Genomic DNA, 20930 nt, shown 5'->3' on the forward strand with positions numbered 1-20930 from the left:
AATTTTGTGATATGCAATATTAACTTCATTTAGTGAGGTGGCTATATAGTTCCCTGAATTGAGTAGAATATTCATAATTTTATTATTATAATCTTCAGTATAATATAATACTACTCCCCCCACCCTTATCGGGCTTCATTATTCTAATTTTGTTGTTATTTTGTAGGTCTTTCAAAATCTGTATTTCATTTTTAGTAAGATTTGTGATATGAGATTTATTTGTCTCAAAACCTGCATAAAATTCTTTTAAAACCATCCTCTCATAGGTGGCTATAACATTATTCAAAGGGGGTGTAAATTTACTAGGGTTTCTATACGCATCAACACTTGAAGTCTCTTTGCCCTTGAAGTGAACAGCTAGATTTAACTTTCTTAAATATTTTTTGAAATCTACCACATAGTCCACCAGGTTACCCCTATTATTTGGTATAAATTTCATACTTTTTGAAAGCAACATAAACATGTCTATAGTAACATCCAAGCTAGTATAATTATAGATGCTAAATTCTTTCCATCTATAATGTATGTCATTATATTTAATAATTTCTTCCCCTTTTTTCCTGGATGTCATTGAATTATGCATCAACAAGTTCTGTTCTCTTGTTGGTGCCACTTTTCGTGTCTTATTTCCCTTTTGTGTACATGATCCCTCGATTGGTTCTCCTCTAAAAAATGATTTGCATTGTTTCCCCTACTGAAATTATTGTAGTATGCCGGCCTGCCTTTACTCTGATACACTCTCTTTGCATCATAATAATCTCCTGCACGTTCTTCTCTGTCAGTTTTTACTTCAAATCTATAAGCCTCGCCTTTTTCATACTGTGATATGTCACACTTTAATTTTTTACACTTTCTATCCAATTGAATATTAATCTGCTTTCCACCCATGTGAATTGGGCATTAAAACTTAATATATTTTCATCAAACAGTACATCATTGGTAATAGTATGGTCTAACTCTTCAATTTCTGTCAGTAACTTACAAATTTTTTTGTCATTACAAGCAATAAGATATTTCATGAATGTGAAACCAAAGTTATCAAACATCTTACTGCATTCAGTTGACTGCTCTTGATCCATTTCTACCCCCATAGGTCTCTTGAAAAATCTGAGCCCCATAGGTACTACATTCACATCCATATACCTTTTTAAATACGCATTATCTAATTGCAATGTCTTTAACACTTTAAGTTTTTTACCAAACTGAAAGATATAATCCTTTAAAGTCATTTCCTCCTTGGCGTTAACATCATTAGCCCTATCAAAGTTGAAACGCTTGTTACTATTGTCAAAATCAAAATCAAATTTACTGTCCAAGAAATTGTCAGTAGTAAACCGCTTCTTATCGGATGGTTGAATCACAGGCTGAATATTTTTTACAGTACCTTTGGTTCCTTTGCCGTCATAGCATAAGTCCTTTTCGGCGCAGTTCTTTTTGGCCTGGCACCAGAAATGTTGTAATTTTCGTCCTCCGATCTAACCCTCTCATTCGTTCGGAATTCTCCTTCCCCCAAGCTGTTGGTAGATCCATAAGAGGCCCGTCTATTCCCTGAGACATGTAACCTTTGCGCATTTGGAAGGGAAAGCAAAGTATTGATCATTTCCGGTTCTCGTACATTCAACTTCCGATTATCCATACCTCCAATGGTTAGTTTACTGTTAGTCTGAGTGACAAGCTCAATGAGTCTGGTTAACTCCCCCTTCATTATAGCCATCTCAGACTGTAGGCGTTGTATATCATCTCTTCTCGGCGAGAAGATAGATGGTAATTCGTCAAGGGAATCCATGAGTGTTCTACATTGTGATTAATTATATAATTAATGACTACACAGTGAAACAAGTTAAAGATGACTGAATAAGGGATTGTCTGCAGTCAGAAAGGGTGGAAAAATGAAAACAAGGAAATTGTTTTAAGTGTATAGCGAAACTGCAACATGTAAGATTCGATCATTTTTATGACTGCATGAGTACATATATAGATATAGGTATGAATAAAGAAATAAGACAAATGTTAGATTAATAACTAAAGAGAAATAAACAAACATATACACTGACAGACTATATAGACACTGACACACACACACACACACTCTTACGTACATTTACACAAGGAGTACTATATAAACAGTAGCAAAGACACCACCCCAAAAACGATGTACAGTAGTTAAAAGCATACGGTACAGTATTGGTGACACTCAAAACAGTTTATCAATTTGTAACAGTTATGAATACAGTTTTATATTGTGAAAATGCTTACAAGGTTGTCAGGAGTACTTTGAATGCAGGCTGTGGAATGAACAGAGCAAAGTGCTGTCTTTCTTGTAGTGTTGTATGTATAGATTGTACCGTTACCTTTGGTGTGTGACATAATCATTGCTTGAGATGAAATCATGTGACAACAGTCAAGTAAAAACACTAACCATAATAAACAGTTTCTAGTCTTGTCAGTTTTTTCTAATTTAAATATATAATAAATGCATGCATATTTACACACTCACAGCTAGTAGAAGGTCAAGTAAGTTTTATGAGATTCAAGGTGAATAGACCTAATATCTTCACACATGACTGAGCTGGGATCTTGATATGTGCGAGTTAACCAATGTCTAAATATCAGTTATATTTGTAATACTATTTTAAGAATTTTAAAAACTCACACCCGAATTGTTTGAAATTTCTCAGTTTATAAATAATAATGGGAACATTGTTCCAATTTACAGATGTAAGTTTGGAGAAACTTATATTATTCAATATCTTGATTTTAAGGTGGTCTTTAGAATGCTTGCATGTCCTTCCTTGTTCTGCAATCTTAACATGTAGAGAGATGATAAAATTAGCTTGTTTTTTGAGTGCTGCATGTTAGCTATAATACAGTTGTTTTTATGTAAATATGGAGTGGATGCTGGATCTAGCAGTAACAGGGAGCCATTTGGTTCTTTTAAGGATTGCATATTGATGCTCTAATTTGAGTGATTAAATTGTATTAACTGTTGACACTGTATTGAATGTTGTGTGTGCTTTGGGAAGAGTAAATTTTGATGCTGAGGAAGACCTATTCCTGTACTGGTTCAGGCATATTTTTGGTGAGCATTTCTGACTTGAGTGGTTAGAATATTTTAAGACTGAGTAGAAGCCCTTAATTAAGAGCTAACTTTCTGTATGCAGGCGGAAAGTTAGGATGGAGGTCAATGGTAAGTGTGAGATATAGCTTTAAATAAGTTTTATTATTGAGTTGTTTGGTAACTAGGGGCTGCCTTAGGTTAAGCTTATGACATGTGCTGAAGAGCACTATAGTAGTTGTCAGTGATTAGATTGGTCTAGAGTTATCACTATAACTGAGTAATATCATTTAAAAGGATGTTTATAGGACTGATCTAGTTTTTATCTTGGTTGTGAAGGATTATGCCATTTGCATAAAAGGTAATATTTGATAGAGAGAGGAATGATGATATGTCATTGCTGAAAATAAAGTATGGTTGAAGGACATAACCTTGAGGGACTCCTGTGAAGAAGGTGCCTTCTTTAGTTACACCAGTTACAGACTTGATCATAAAAGATTCCGTTAGATAGTTTTTGAGAAATGTTGTGTAACATTGACCAAAACCAAAGGATTTAAGCTTATTTACTAAAAAGGCATAGAATAATTCCAAAAGCTCTGCTTATATCTATAAAAATGTGCCAGTGATTTGTTTTACCGTTGAGGTATAGATCTTTTCAGTGATAGTACAAATAGTGGTTAGGGGTGCCACAGCTGAAGCCAATTAGTAGGTTTAGTGGTAGACTGCACTTAGTAATATTTTCTGGTAATCAGTTATAGATTATTCTTTCACATGTCTATATTGTTTGGTAAAGAGTAGAGATTAGTCTATAACTGGTGATGATGGGGAACTATTCCTGCTATGGAGATGATTAAAGGGTGCTTTAAATGCTTTGGTACATAAGCAAGTGTAAATGATAGATTTAAAATATGAGCAAGAGGCATACCTCTCAACTGTACAGATTTTTGCAGAATGTCCAGATTTTTGCTTCATATTTTTGGTCCATTTTTCATAAAATTGTAGTTTTCTGGCAAATTATTAAAGACTAAGGTTAGGAAATAATGACACATTTGAGATTCGGACTTCATACCCTTCAAAAATTCATGCTAGTGCAAAACCTGTTATTCTATCAACTTCCTAAGTTTGAAAGTGCGATATTTAAACATGTTCCCTATTTTGGGCCTCTTTCCCACTGCTATTTATGTCTTTGTCCAGATTTCTTGTTCTAAGAGGGTGAGAGGTATGACAAGAGGTTTGGAGAGAGGGGAGCGCTCTATTAATTTAATGGATGCTGAGTGCATGTTAACCTTTGTGTTTGATTTAGAAGCTGTTTTTTCATGATATTTCCTCAACTTTCTCACTGTTTTTTTTTCTGTAAAGTAAAATATTGGGTAGATTGTAAAGATCTAGGGAAGTATTTTGTGTTGCAGGTATACAGTTTTGGGGGGGTTAAGACTGCTTTGAGATAGTGTAGTAGAGTGATGAGGTGACGCGGTGTGTTTCTGGTACTTAAGTGTTGTTCATATTAAGGGATGAAGTCTTTTTTTTTTTTTTTTTTGCTATTCTCAAAATAGGCAATATTTTTGATTACATTCCAGTGGTTCTTATGGAATGTATTGTGAGTTTATTTCAAAGATATGGTGTTAATTTGGCTTTTTCGATTGGTAGATTATATTTCTTCTTTAATAAATTAAATAGGTTTCAGTAGTCAGGACTGCCTGTGTTCTTTCCATAGTTTTCATGGTTGGTTTCTATATTTTAAGGGGGCATTTGGCTGCATTTAGATGAGGGTGTAATTAATGTGCATTATTTACTATGGAGTATATTTTTAGTGAGGAAGAAATGTTTGCTTGTTACTGATTTGCTTATTATGGTGAAGAAACGAAGGGCGGTGGATGGGTTGTCAAAGTGAAACACAAAGGAGGAGTGTACTTGTTGGGAAAAGGAAATATTGCCATCTTTTTTTCAAATACTGTCTAAAAGATTATTATAATGGGGATAGTTATGCTATATTGACATCTAAAACAGCTGTAGTAGAGGTAGGTGATGTGTGGATAATTACTATATGCTGTGTGTTATTTATTATAATCAGGTCAAGCAGAGATACATGCCCAGTGTAAGTGTTTCATCTGATGTCAGGAGTAATTGAGTTAAGTTGTTTTGTGCTAATATGATAGCAGCTTGGAGTTATTTAGGTATGCCCATGTCAAAACTGAAATCACCTGTGATTGTAATTTTGTTTTTGTTACCTAAGTTGATTATGCTGTTTAGGCTGTCTTTAAAGACATTTGCATTGGCTGGAAGTTGGGGATATATAAGTAGTGGTTATGAAATCTTTTGTATTACCACTGATTGAGAGAGACGCTAGGATCCAGTTACTAGATTTCACTAGAGGCTTTCATCTGGTCCATCCATTTGAGTGATAGCTCTGGTTCCTTTTTAATAAACAGCATTAAACCACTTCCTTTTTTGTGACCTGACCTATTATTTAAGGATATGTTTTATGAGCTGGCCTTTTATGTAAGGGTATGTTTTGTGACCTGGTCTGTTATTTAAGAGTACAGCACAGGTATTGCTTAGAAAAGATGAGGAACAGGTATCATCTTTAAGCCAGGTAGAATGTTTGGCTTGTGTTCTTTTACCAATGCTTCCAGTAAGTCTGCTTTGGTTCTCATACTTTGAGAGTTTCAGTGATAATGTCTTAATTTATATTTTGTCTGACTGTAGAGAATGGAACTGATTATTAGTGAAGAGTGATTGTTTTTGATCAAAGGAGACCTGCCCTAAAATTAGCAGTAGTGAATTAAGATTTAGATTTCTATCCAAGATAATACAACAATTAAAAAAGGATGGGTGTAGGGCAATAGAATAATTCTTATTCAGTTTTGGTCATTTATAATCATGATCATTTTATTTTAGTGAGAATGTTTGGGAGGTGAATTTATATTGGGTTTATATGATGCGAGCTGATTGAGGGTGCTGTGGTATCGCTATGCACTAGTGATCTATTATGAACAGAGTGGTGGTTAGGAATGACGGAGTAACAGAAGAAGAAGAAGAATGAAATGTTTGTGAGGAAGTGTTTGCCAGGATACAGGAGAGCTCATTAGGTTGTTTCAGATGTGAGAATATTTTGCAAAGTTTCTGAAAAGTGATTGAGAAGTAATTGAGAACTTGGGGAAAAAGGTGAGTTGGGTGATGTGTCTAAAGGAAAGGGGAGTAAAAAGTAAATATGTCTGAGGAGAATGATGGCAAAGGAAGGAGAGAGTTTTATGATAGGAAGATGTCTTAATAGAGGAGGAAAGTGTTTGCAGAAAAGTAGGTTGATAAATTTTGTATAAGGGAGTGGCAACAGATAAAAACAATAATAAGAGAGTTTATTTCTGTGTCAGTCAAGTGGATACTATTTTATGAGGTATTAAGCAGTAGGACTGGTTTCCTTAATAAGCTAGGTTTGACTTATTTAATGTTGGTAATTATTTTTTTTCTTTAGTTCTCCTGGAGAAAGAGGAGCATATTTAAAAATAGGTCACACTTCTTTTTTATTTACTGTATGTGCGAAATTAGTAAATGGATGTTTATAGGGAACTTAATACGAAACAGACGTTTAACACCATGACATCTCTTCTTTGTACATGACAACAGCACTTACTTCCAGTTAAATCCTTATGTTCCATAGGTGATCCAGTATGTGCAATCTTAATATTTTTAACATTGTTAACAGGGGCATATAAGACCATATAGTACCTGGCTGCTCAAACAATCACGCCTACTGTTCACCACTTATTTGTGGGCAGTGATATAAGTGATAATTGTTTGATACATATAAATACAAGCATAGCATCCCAGGCATGGCCCAGAGTCAAGATCAGAAGCAGACCTAGATAACCGTGATCTGACGTATAAGCTGCTGAATGCAATAACTTGTCACAAAGTCTGGGAGAATTCCTAAAGGATATTTTGGACTAGGTTATTAAGGCACCTTTCAGAACCTTGTCACCTGGTAGAATCTATTGATATTTTTAATTTTAGGTGGGAGTCTATGGTTATTCCCAATAGCTTAGCCTGTGCCACTGGAGCAATTGGAGTAGCATTTGTGGAGTAGATAGTGAATTGACTGTTAGTGTTTTTGTTAGAACTGGTTATAATCATAAGCTGAGTTTTCTTTGGATTGAGGATAAGTTGGGCTTTGGTAAGGTAGTTTTCAACGTCAGAAAATGCTAGTTGAGTTGTTTGCAGGAGGGTGGGAATGTTTTGTGCAGCACAGATTAAGGTAGTGTCATTTGCATACCGAATTATAGATGCATGCTGTGTGGAGGTGTGGAGGTCATTTGTGAAGACTGTGAATAGTAGTGGTCCTAAGATAGAACCATGTGGGACTCCTATAGTTATGGGCAGCTGAGGAGAGAGAGAATTTTCCCATTTCACAGCTTGGTACCTGTCAGTTAAGTAGCTTTGGAACCAGGTAAGAGTGGAATTAGATAGATGATATTGGTTTAGTTTGTTTAGCAGGATTTGGTGTGAGACTGTGAAAAGTGCTTTGGACATATCCAAAAAAAGAGTTGACACTTGCAGGCCTTCATTTTTGAGATGGTTTACTGTGTCTGTGAAGCAGAGGAGAGCTCTAGTGGTACTATGGGCAGGTCTGAAACCATGCTGAGAAGGTGACAGGATGTTGCAGTCTAGGAGATAGTTTAGCATCTGGGTATGGATGCATTTTATTTTGGCCAGGGGGGAGAGTAAAGCAATGGGTCTGTAGTTATTAAGTTCAGTGGAGGTCCCACCTTTATGTATGGGTGTAACATAGGATATTTTCCAGAGTTTGGGCACATAGTTTTCAACAATTGATCTGTTTATGAGAGTGGAGATTGGGATAGCAATAGCATCTGCTGTAAGTTTCAAGAAATAGCTGGGGAGTAGGTTGGCTGGTGTTGATGAGGTTTTTAGTTTGGAGAGCATGCTTTTGGTTGAAGTGGTGGAAACTGTTTTGAGGGTAAAGCTTGATACTAAGGATAGAATTGAGTTCACAAAGTGGGAGTTGAATTGTGTTTTTATAAAACCATTGTTATATCAGAATAGAAGAAAAAAATGTTTTGTAAGCAAACATGGACTAATTCCACATTATAGCTAGGAAAACAAGGGATCCACAATAATGTTAAATTGCATATAAACCAATCAATGTTGAATATGTGTATGGAAACTGCAAACATCAGTGGTTACAAAATGGTCATATTTTCACCATTTCTACCCCATTAGCAACTGTCTAAAATGTCTATTGTCTCTCATGTAAGATGATAGATTTACTGTAAAAGTTCTTGCAGGAACTTATCAATCAAAAAGACAAAGAGGAAATTCAAAAAGGTACCATGCCTTGTGCACCTTCATGTACACGTTGCAGTAAGCTTTTGGGATTCAGGAACCGCACTGACATTGTGGTAAATGGTACTGTAGCTTGTTCCATAGCCATGATGAATGCTGATGAGGCAGTCCAGGGGAGACGCATGTGCCAATTAGCCATAACGTCTCTCACTAGAACTGCCTCCAGGAAGGCATCCACACCCAAAATATTTAAAAAGTTGTTCAGCCTTGTAGATCAGCATGGTTCATCCCACCAGTATGTGGCAGTGTTCTACTATGACCATAATAGAACTGACAGCAGTACAGGGATTTTTGTTGGGTGAAAACACTAGCAACTATGGGGAACTCCAGTGGTGCCATAATGGCATTAAGGTATTACAGGGACTGAGGTGGGGGAAAATACTCTCCACCAGATGTGCTACAGTCATGCTTTAATGGCACTTAAATTGTTATGGGGATTGGGGGTGGTGGGAAACACTATTCACCAGGGAGTACGCCAAACCCTTGTACCTTAACAGCACTTCATCTAGTTGGGGATTGGGGGTGGGCAGACAACTGGGGACAGTTATGGGGACTGTGGTTTGTGTATGTGTTTGAATGTGTACTTTGTGTATGTGGGAGAGTGAAGGGTGGATGATGATGTCTCCATGAACAGCTGTTAACATCACCAAAGTAACTGTGATTTAGAGACATGCAAATTAATTGACAGTGAGGTCTTTCCTCATCATGGCTAACATGTCTCTGAATTGCAAAATACAGCAATGTGGGAGGGGAGGGGCTTTTCAGTGCAAGCCATACACCTCAGGCTAGACCCTTTCATGAATTCCCAGGGCAGTCTTTTGGGGGTGGTGGACTGCCTAGGCCAAGCACATAAGATGTTCAAGGTAGTGCATGACTATTTCAATGAGGTTTTGGAAGGCAATAAAATGAAATACTTGTACTGAGTTTATTACCTTAGCAACCCTTGTTCTATAAAAAAAAAAAAAAATCCATCCTTTCTTTTCAACAATTGTGCAAGATGTTTTTGAACTTCATTCGTGGGATTGTAACTCTGACAAATACAGTCATCTTGCCCATTCAAGAGTTTGATGCATTGCAGATTCGCCTACCTTACTCAAAGATTTTACCAATGAGTCATTCATTTGTGAGAAGTACAGAAATGCCTGGCAATCTTTTTTCATAACATTAATCTTTACTTCACAGCTGTTCCATGTTGTAAAACTATGAATGATCTCCTTCTTCACTGAGTTATAGAAAACACTAACAACATAACTGGTGAAAGCAGGAACAAATGTATCCTGACTTTTAAATTCATTATTTGAAACTGAAGTGTTCATTGTTTCTAGTGGTACAGTAAGTTGAAAGTCCAACAAGTTCTTCATAATTGAATTTTTTTTTTTTTTTTATATAGTGCAGACTTTCAGGCTATAGCTTGTCTGAGAAACCTAATAAATAAACAACATGCATTTTAGAACAAAAACACACAAGTATGAAAAATCTACAAGTAATACTGTTCAGAATATTAATGTCATAAGGAGAAAAGAAGCATGAATTATTCTGATGATCAGTCATTATGCTAGTATTTATTCGGCATTTTCTTGGAATGTTTAAATTGCTTGTATTGCATTGCTTTTTAAGAATCTTGTTTTATTTCACAGTACTTGGGTGTTGTTATGTGTCTTTTTTGCCTTATTTTATCCAGTACATTTCATTTATATATTTTTCACATTACCCATCTTGGGGTAAGATCACTTTCATGTTGTAAAATATTTGCATGGATATTTGACCTTTATATCAGAAATATTTTATAGTATTTTCCATTTTGTCTCATGGAATGTAGATCTGAGCAGTATTTCTGCTGTGTCCAGAAGTATTTCTAGGAATATTGCTGTTAAAACTGTGTATTGTAATACTCCACTGTCATGTGTTCTAGGAGACACGAATTGTTTACCACTACCAGTATATAGCGTGGCCTGACCATGGCATTCCTGACTCTTATGACTGCATTTTAGATATGATTGACTCAGTACGTGAACAGCAAGGACAAGAAACTTCACCTCTCTGTGTCCACTGCAGGTATGTATTTGTAATATTTGCAGATAAAAATGATTGTTCTGCCCATGTGGGGCCTGATTCCAACAGATGTGTTGTCAGTTTAAGTGACTTACTCAGGTGAATTACACTTTGAGTATGCCATTTACACTGATACCAGGTATTTGGGAATCTGGCTCCTGGTATAAGCCTGTTTATAGATAGGACTTACACAGAGAGCAATTCTTTCAGAATCAGGGCAGGCTTATGCCAAAGTAAGATACTTAAAGTGAAAGCAACTCTTTTGGAATCTGGACCCTGATCACAGAAAGAAGCAGGTACGAATTAATAATAACCAGAATCAAAAATGAGTGTTAGGAAGAGTCCTCTGCCTTTAACCAAGACAAAAACTAAGCATGCTTTTTAGTAGATGTGGCAAAGGGTTGCTTGAGAAGATATGCTAGTGGGCGTTACTGTATACAATGTTAGTTCTCACCTGATTTTGGTGTTTTTGTTTCTAACAGGTGGAGACAGTTGTAGTGTTATATAATAAGACATTAAAACCTAAGAGAAAACATTGCTGTGCAAAGCACTAGTATTAAACTGACTGCCAGCAGCTTGGGAGGAGCGTTTGTATTTTGGACAGTGCAGCACTTCTGGTAGCACCTAAAAGTAATCATTCTGTGTCGGGTATGTTTGATTATTCATCACAAACTACACAAGTAATATACTTACTGGTTACTGTAGTGTCTGATTTATTGAGAAAGGCTAGCAGAGAGCAGACCTGCTGTCTCTGGATTTAGAAATGACATAACATAATATCTACTTCTATAGTACAACACAAACTCATAATTGCCCAGATGACTGAGAATCAAACTCAGAATATCTTTGGTAGAAATAAGCATTTGAGAAAATACAAAGCCTGTCCTGGCCTCTGCAGTGATGTAATAATGCACAGGGAGCGTTTCTGGGATGGTGTGTGGTGTTTAGGCAGGTTTCTGCCATGATGTATATTAATGGAGGAATTATTTTGCAAAGATAGTCAAAGAATTGTAATTTATTTTAGTATTGTATGTTTCTAGACCTTTCTATACATGTTTTTTTCATGCATGGATTTCACATTTTCTAACATTTGTTTCTGAAACGTGAAAATCAGCCAGGGCAAAGCACATCTCTTATAGAAAATAAAGGGTACTGAAACGGGTGTAAGTAACTCAGAACCCAAAGGGTCACATAGCATGAGGTACTGCACAGCCGTCTGTCTAACTCGTATTATGTTTTCTTCTGCATAGGGGCAATATACACAAGCACACACACACACACACACACACACACACACACACACACACACACACACACACACACACACACACACACACACACACACACACACATATATATATATAGATTCCATACATTTGGTCGAATTACACTTGGTCGAAAATGATTCCAGGCTTGTCATTTCACTGAAAGCTCACTTGGTCGAAGTTCATTTGGTTAAAAATGGAGTATAGCCCCTGCCCCACTGCAGTGCAACCCTGAAGTGAGAATATTAAATAAGGGGGGGGGGGTACAGCCCCCACATTGGGGGTATGGGGGGTGTAGCCCTCCACATTATGCTAATAGTTTCTACTAAAGATATATATTAATGCATTTCTAATGGACATACCTTCTTATAATAGTGAATACACCACCCCTTATTTAATATTCTCACTCCAGGGTTGCACTGCAGTGGGGCAGGGGCTATATTCCATTTTCAACCAAATGAATTTCGAACAAGTGATCTTTCAATCAAGTGAGCTTTCAGTGAACTGCAATGCCTGGTATAATTTTCGACTAAGTGTAATTTGACCAAATGTATGGAATCCATATATATATATATATATATATATATATATATAAAATATATGTGTGTGTGTGTGTGTGCATACATGTGTGTGTGTTATATATAGATTGATAGCTAGATAGCTATACTTATAGAAGCACAGCTATTCACTGACATGCACAAACATTGATATATAAATCACTGACATCACATGGTTAAAGCCCAAAATCATCAATCCACAAACCATTGGAAAAAATACTAAACCAGTGTCTTTGCGGACCTCACACTTGATAAATATCAACTTTGAGATCACACTACAGTTGAAAAACAGCAAATTCCCCAAAACTCTGCATTGCTATCAGTGTGAGAAAACCGGTATGGTTCAACAAGCTGATTTTTGATTAGCTGCTTTCTCACCCATCAACAAAAGGAATCTAGGACAGGAAGGTATGCACCCCTTATAAATACATATATATATATATATATATATATATATATATATATATATATATATATATATATGTATACATGGGGTTCCTAGTGCCTTAACAGCTTTTTAAATGCAATACTTAACCATCATTTATTTTATAAATGTGGTATTTTTCCTCATATTACCCTTTTAAGAAATGTTACCCTGATGTGAAGTTTAGATTTAGCGATTCAATACATTCCATGGCTACTACCTCTTATGACCATTGACACCTTGCTAGTATCCTCCCTCAGGCTGCACCTTCCTTCTCCAGCATGACCATACTGGTCAGTCCTGGAGTCTAGGTTATGTTCAAAGGCAGATAGTGAGTTGCATTTCTTAATAAGGATGGTAAGTTATTAAAGAGATTTGGGAAGCAATGAGCTATTGACCATTCCCTTCACCATGTTTTACTTATCCTCTGCTTAAGATTTAAGTCTCTGGTTCTTGTGTTGATGGAAATATTAGACTTTCAGAAATACTGGAGGTCAAGGACAATTGGATTTCTAATGGTGGAGTAATTAAAACATAGATCCTCCCCTCTAAAGTCTGTAAGAAACTGAATAAAGGGATAGAGCTTCCAACCACTCTTGGTAGCTCATGGACCCTGACTTTGAATATTTTGGTTAGGAGACTTTTTAGCTTGTTTAATTGTTCAAAGACTTTACTGAGATACATCCCAAAAGGAGTGTTATTCTCAATAATTTGCCTGATCAGTGCTGAGTATAACAGAGTGATTACATCTTTATCGTAACGATATTCCTTTGGCGATTAGCTGGGCTAAATAAAAGTATTCAATCTAAGTACCCTGACTACAATTTTCTTTTGTAGTGATGCGTTGTCTGTACAGACAATGAGAGCAAGGATTGTCTTCTAAAAGTGATGATACTGCAGTGTTTTTGCATTTAGTATGTACCCACTTCTACCGCACCAGTAGTTTACTAGGATGAGCTCATTTTAGAGCTTTTGGGTATCATAGGATGATTTAATAACAACCCCAGTTTGAAGTAATTTGCATTTTGTTAACCAGTGATCTTAGATATATGCTTAGAGATTTGAGAAAGAAATATCAAAAAGGAGAGAGCCCATCACCAAACCCAGAAGGACACTGTAGGCTACTTTCACACTTGCTGATGAGGCACTGAAACTTGCACTTTGTGTGTTTTGTCTTTCTGCCAATTTGCTATCCAGCTCCCACATATGGGTCGGTTTTTTAAAGCATTTAACTTCTGTATGATGTCAGCACGGGGAATAGTGTCAGAGGCAATGGTGAGGTCAAGATAGGCTGCATGCTCTGCTTGACCACCATCTGTAACCCTTTTGAAGAAGTTTATCCAATTAAACAAATAGGATATACTCTTCACAAAGCCAAACTATCAGGCTGTCAAGCATAATTATATTCCTAATATTCCAGTTTATTGAAGTCAGTAGTAATACGTTTCGTGGCTTTGCAATAATGCTTGGTGGGTTTGTAATCACATAGGCCAGTTGCAAGGCCACTGTTATAGAGGGGCATCAGCACTCCAGAGGGACAAAATCAGTAGTTAAATTTAACTTAAACAGTTGAAGGACTGTGTCTGCAAAGATACAGCCAGGTGTATTGTCAGGACCTACAGAGGAAGTATTTTTGGTCATGGTTAGCACTTTCAGGAAGTAATCTTTAGAGATAATCGAGGAAAAGGGAGTCAGATAGTACTTTGAACTCAAGTCTCAAGGTGTAGGTGTCACTAAATTTGTTGTTGGCAATCTCTGGTTCAGAAAAGAAAGTGTTGTAATGAGCAGTTCAGAGTAATATAGGGCATTTATGTTTCTAAAATAGCTAAAGAAGAATTTATAGTTATTTTAATCTTCAGAGGTCAGCCTAAGTTCATGGGCTCAGTTAGTGAATGCTTATAGTATTCTTCAAGTTTTTTTTTGTAAGGCTTTTGATATAATTCATAACAAGAGGGATTTTAGATCTACTAAATAAAAATAAAGTGTTTTTTATTTATGGTGCTGTACCACTGGGCTGGACACTGAATGGAGAGCAGCAATAGAATTGGGTAAGGAAAAGACGTCTTTATATTGATTAACCAGCAGATCATAGTTCACATAACTACTTTGACTGAATTCTATTTCTTCCCACTTAGATATACTCTCATCTCCTGTTTTGACACCAAACAGCTGCTAATTTTCAGGGTTTAAATCTCACCCAATAATCCCACAACTCCTTGCTGGCAATCCTGGATACAAATGCATACCTTACCTCTTTACCAGTGTTCTCATTTACTATGACTGAAATTTGAAAAACTCAGTCCTTTATTTTTGGTTTAGTATGACTTGCAAACATCTCTGAACTACTTCGCTAGAAAGAAAAAAAAGTTTAGATATAGTAGCTGTAAGGATTGTATCCTACAATTAATCTAATAATTGGCAGGAGACAGGGAAGCAGAATTTTGTATTACTGTTTTCATGCAACAGATGATAGCTTGAGGCAGAAAAGCAAAAATCAGATGAGATGATGATAATATGTAGAAAAAAAGAAAAACTTTCTGAAGAGATTCAAAAATTTGAAGGCAGTTATTAGCCATGTTAGAGTTAGATTTTACAGGTGAAAACATACATGCCTTGCTGATTCCCTTGAATTTTCCAAGAGGCACAAAGGTCTTTTTTCAGCTTGCTTTTACAAAATATGTAACAACAAAATGATGCTCATGTCAAGCTATTACTGGAAAACTGGAAAGCATAAATGTGTGTCGGTGCTTGATCCAAACACACAAAATAAAACATTTCAAAGTTTTACTGGAAAAGCTCACCAAGACTCTGCCACAACTTGCTGTGAGGGAAAGGTTAGTTTGTTGTTGCTTTCTTATATTTTGTATTACTTTATTGCCTTCTTCTATTTTGTATATTGTGATGTCTTTCCTTTATAGTCTGTTTAGCTGTATTCTGCTTTGAATTGCATAGTAAAACTAGGAAAGAGACCACAGCTGTCTGGCTTATGAGTCACACACAATTTTTCCCCACTCTCCCACCTTGGTGGTGGTGTGTTCTTAAACCCAGCTGTCTTTCTAGTGGCCTGCTCCTTATGCTAATTTGACCACATATCTCGTTCCCTCTCCCCTTTCATTGACTGTTGAGAGTAAGCCCGAAATTATCATTTTGTGAAATCACTCCCCTTCAACTATTTAATTTTATTGGCCATCCCACTGTATTCCATAGGACCAGATTACAAAGTACCCACCCCCTTTCAATCTATTTTACTCTTTTAAAGTTAGAGGCTCTACACTTAGATAGCTAAAGTTTAAGTTACACCCCCCCCTTCATATCTGACTGCTTAGTGGACACTGCAGTGCTTAGGATATTAAACCCATTTTTTACATCTTATCTTTAAAATCTGCAACATCTTTTGGAAGACCACCAATTATTGGAGAACCCACAATCTGTCTCTCAGTAGTCATTTTGGGATCAGTGCTTCTGTTTTCTCCTGGTGAGAAAAGGATCACATGGACATTATTTCTTGGAGACTGATGATCACCACAAAGCCTAATAACTGCTTCATATGTGACAGCTTGGAATTTATGCTTATATTCTGCTCCTGGTGAGAGAAGGAGTAGAGTACATTGATTGCTGACTATTTATGGTTGACCAGTGAGTGTCTGTTCTTGATGTTCCTGATTGGTCTGGTTGCTATTCAAGGCATCTACCAGGAAAAAGCTACAAGGCTAGAGACCGTGCATCATCTGGGAGAAGACTGTGGATTACCATACAGGCTGTGACCTGCTTCTCATCTTGGAATTGGTGCTAATGTTTTGCTTCTGGTGAGAGAAGAAGTAAAGGAGCATTGTATCCCAGCAGAGTAAAGCTGTGGTGAGATCAGCACTAGTAGTAGCAAATCAGTAGCTGTTCACGCAACTCCCCTTTTTTCATTATTCTTGACAAGTTAAGTCTTGGTTTTCAGGAAGTACTGCTTGATTTATTTCTAACTTCAGAACATCTGTTTAAATTCTTAATCTTTAAATTTTCATGGTCTACTTTTTATTCTTCCCTCAAGTGTTTGGCAGTGCCCTGTATAGACACAGACATTGTCAGTGACATTTTTCATGTAGAAACACAATTGAAGTTTTACCAATACCTAGTTGCACACAGGACAACTAGTTTGCAGTGACAAGCACTGTCCCCAGAGTTGCAAACTGGATAATCCTAAGATTGCTTAATATTCTCATTCCAACTGTCTAATTAATAAATAGGGTCTGTTGCCATGAATATTAACTTTCGCACTATCTTTGTTGCCAGCTTGTTGGATATGGACATCCCGAGGCAATGTAGAAATTGCCTCATGTTTACTGACAACCAGTTAATTCTCAAACAAATAGATATGTTATGTGAGAGATGTATTTACACTTGTCAGAGATTTGGGATGCATGGATCGGCTTAAAGAGGCCATTGTGATCATTAGCGTAGTAAACACCTAGGAGCCTGTGAACCTATAACTAATATAATTATGATACAGCCGCATTGGAATCAGAACATTCTACCAGTTCTACCAATTATGTTCTGGAACAATGAGTACATTTTGACTGAGTCATGTTGAGGTAATAACTGCCCATTTGATGGTAAATATCCTATTTTTAATCCACTTGAATGCTTTCCTGCATGCACGTAATGCAGCATATTTACTTGTTGTCATATAATGACTCACGATTCCACTAATAGTAAGAACAAGATAAGTTCATTAAAGACTAGACAAACACCAAAAGGGAACTACATGCTTTGCAACTATGCAAACACTTATCTGATTTTATCTGTCAGACAAGAGGCTGACATAATAGGTTCCAAAGAGAAGTTTCAATACACAGTATGTTTTTTTAAAGGCAGTTGCAGCTGGCTTGGATAGAACACTATTGTGCTTACATAAAATAGCTCATTGTCTAAAGTTTGGTTTCCATTGCTTGTGATATTCAATTAAATTACATCTTCCAGTATCAGATTTAAAATTTAAAAATGTGATATTTCTAGAACATGTTTTGCACATTTCAGTTTGTCTGTTTCTTGCTGCTGTGGCTCTTCATTTGTAAGAGACTTACGCATAGTATTGTTGGATAACTAGAAGTTGCATTTGATTATTTTATAACAGTACAGTACAGCCTTTTAATTCTGATTTTGGAATGTTTTATATGCAGAAACATTATTTTACCAGCTCCAGATTTGCAGCATCCATTAATACAATAAACATTACTCTGATGTTGTTATTGAACAGGTTGTCCTGTTCCACTTCAATAAACACATAACACCGAATGACATTTTACGACCTTTATTAAAGTACCATAAACATGATTGTTAACCAATAGTTATAAATTTCAACCAAAAACATGACACAGGTGATAACAACTCCCATGAAAGAAGACATAAAATAACCATAAGGGCAGCGTACCGCTCACTCTTGATAAGCAGCGTCCCCCACTTGCACGATTTGTAGCATCCATTAATACAATAAACATGAACACTTTATCCACAACTGTTATTTTAGTTCTGACATCTTCAGTAAATGACCAAGCATGCCAGCCATGGTTACATACCTGCAAATTAACAGCAAAGTGTTATTTTTTGTTACTGTACATCTTTAAAAAGATATATGAAACTGTTTGAAAGAAGCAGCTGCTGCTGTCTTTGATAATAAGCCTTTATATCTATTTACTCAATTGTTCTCTGGGATAGCAATGTGCTGTTAATACTGAGCACAACTGTTTTTTTTCCAGATACTTATTTGCTGAAATAAAATGTCTGTTGTATAATATAATTTAAAGGGTTTTAAAATACCACTCAACTAGATTCTAACAGTGAATCTGTACTGACTGTACTCTACAAAAATAAATCTATATATTTTTTCTTGTTCGTTCTGCATCCTCTTTGATCTTTCAGTCCAAAATCTTCCACATCTATCCAGGTTCCACCACCCTGACTGAGACCCTGTATGTCGGAAAATCCTATGTGTAACTATCCAGGTTACTCTTTACTGAATGAAAACTCACATGTGGGAAAATTATTTGTGTAACTATCCAGGTTACTTTTCACTGAATGAGAACTTGCATGTGGGAAAATCTTATGTGTAACTGTCCAAGTTACTCCTCATGGACTGACTCTGCATGTGGGAAAATCTTATGTATCTTTGTCCAGGATGAGGTGGAGAGCATATCAGGGTGACTCAGTATGACACTTTCTTGACAGCTCTGGGGTGCATCTTTTTGGAGGTTTGCAATGAACTCTGCCCACTGTTCTGCCTCATGTCCAGCATGCAACAGCATCTATCTGGAACTTGTCTGCTGACAAAATTATTGGTAAATTCCCCAATTTATCATGCAAGACTAAAGTCCCTGTTCTCTACTGATATCTGTAATCTTGAATGGAAAACCAACCCTCCTCTCCCTGGACAGATAAGATGGTAAAAATGCTACTCAGTCTTTGCCCATAGCCAAGTCCAGCTGAGGACATGTTTCTGGTAATTGTGACTTGGTTATCCAGCTGAGGACGTGTTTCTGGTAATTGTGACTTGGTTATCCAGCTGAGGACATGTTTCTGGTAAGTGTGACTTGGTTATCCAGCTGAGGACATGTTTCTGGTAATTGAGACTTGGTTATCCAGCTGAGGACATGTTTCTGGTAATTGTGACTTGGTTATCCAGCTGAGGACATGTTTCTGGTTAGTGTGACTTGGTTATCCAGCTGAGGACATGTCTCTGGTAATTGTGACTTGGTTATCCAGCTGAGGACATGTTTCTGGTAATTGTGACTTGGTTATCCAGCTGAGGACATGTTTCTGGTAATTGTGACTTGGTTATCCAACTGAGGACATGTTTCTGGTAATTGTGACTTGGTTATCCAGCTGAGGACATATTCTGGTAATTGTGACTTGGTTATCCAGCTGAGGATATATTCTGGTAATTGTGACTTGGTTATCCAGCTGAGGACATGTTTCTGGTAATTGTGACTTGCTTATCCAGCTGAGGACATGTTTCTGGTAATTGTGACTTGGTTATCCAGCTGAGAACATGTTTCTGGTAATTGAGACTTGGTTATCCAGCTGAAGACATGTTTCTGGTAATTGTGACTTGGTTATCCAGCTGAGGACATGTTTCTGGTAATTGTGACCTGGTTATCCAGCTGAGGACATGTTTCTGGTAATTGTGCCTTGGTTATCCAGCTGAGGACATGTTTCTGGTAATTGTGACTTGGTTATCCAGCTGAGGACATGTTTCTGGTAATAGAGACTTGGTTATCCAGCTGAGGACATGTTTCTAGTAATTGTGACTTGGTTATCCAGCTGAGGACATGTTTCTGGTAATTGTGACTTGGTTATCCATCTGAGGACATGTTTCTGGTAATTGTGACTTGGTTATCCAGCTGAGGACATGTTTCTGGTAATTGAGACTTGGTTATCCAGCTGAGGACATATTCTGGTAATTGTGACTTGGTTATCCAGCTGAGGACATATTTCTGGTAATTGTGACTTGGTTATCCAGCTGAGGACATGTTTCTGATAATTGTGACTTGGTTATCCAGCTGAGGACATGTTTCTGGTAATTGTGACTTGGTTATCCAGCTGAGGACATGTTTCTGGTAATTGTGACTTGGTTATCCAGCTGAGGACATGTTTCTGGTAATTGAGACTTGGTTATCCAGCTGAGGACATGTTTCTGGTAATTGTGACTTGGTTATCCAGCTGAGGACATGTTTCTGGTAATTGTGACTTGGTTATCTCAGTTGCAGGTTGTATCCTATTTCCTTCCAGTTGCATTATGAAGCAGGTAAATCAAGTACTACCTTTTTATCAGTAAATAGCTATCATCTTGAAATTAATTTTTGTCCTCACGTTATCTGTTTCATTGGAAATTTTTTCAGGAGGCTTCATTATGGTGCAGTGGTTGCATTGTCGCCTGACAGCAAGAGGTTCTCTAGTCCATTTCTCAGCTTGGGTGCCTTCTGTGCAGAGTCTGCATGTCCTCCTTGCATCCTTGTGGGTTTCCTTTAGGTGCTCCGATATTCTCCCACATTACAAAGACATGTGTCTGGAGCATTTCTCCCTGGGCTTCTGCTGAAGATTGGGTTTGTTCTACATCAGTCTTTCCCAGTAAACAAATGCTAAATAAAATAAATAAAATTGTCACAGTGGGGCTAGACTCTGACCAAGCAGCAAGCACAAATGAGGAACCTAGCACTGGATAGAATTTCAGTTCA

At 36.9% G+C, this 20930-nt stretch overlaps 1 protein-coding gene across 1 annotated transcript in view; it reads left to right on the forward strand.

The window, feature by feature from the left end:
• LOC122809305 (tyrosine-protein phosphatase non-receptor type 18-like) overlaps positions 1–20930 on the forward strand; it is a 1521908-nt gene that overhangs the window by 670813 nt on the left and 830165 nt on the right. Inside the window, exon 8 of the mRNA XM_044080695.1 lies at positions 10326–10468. Coding sequence (XP_043936630.1) covers positions 10326–10468 — 143 coding nt within the window. The remainder of the gene's footprint in view (positions 1–10325; positions 10469–20930) is intronic.

Source organism: Protopterus annectens, chromosome 8.part0 (genome assembly GCF_019279795.1).
Source record: "Protopterus annectens isolate FY-2018-M chromosome 8.part0, PAN1.0, whole genome shotgun sequence".
NCBI lineage: Eukaryota > Metazoa > Chordata > Ceratodontiformes > Protopteridae > Protopterus > Protopterus annectens.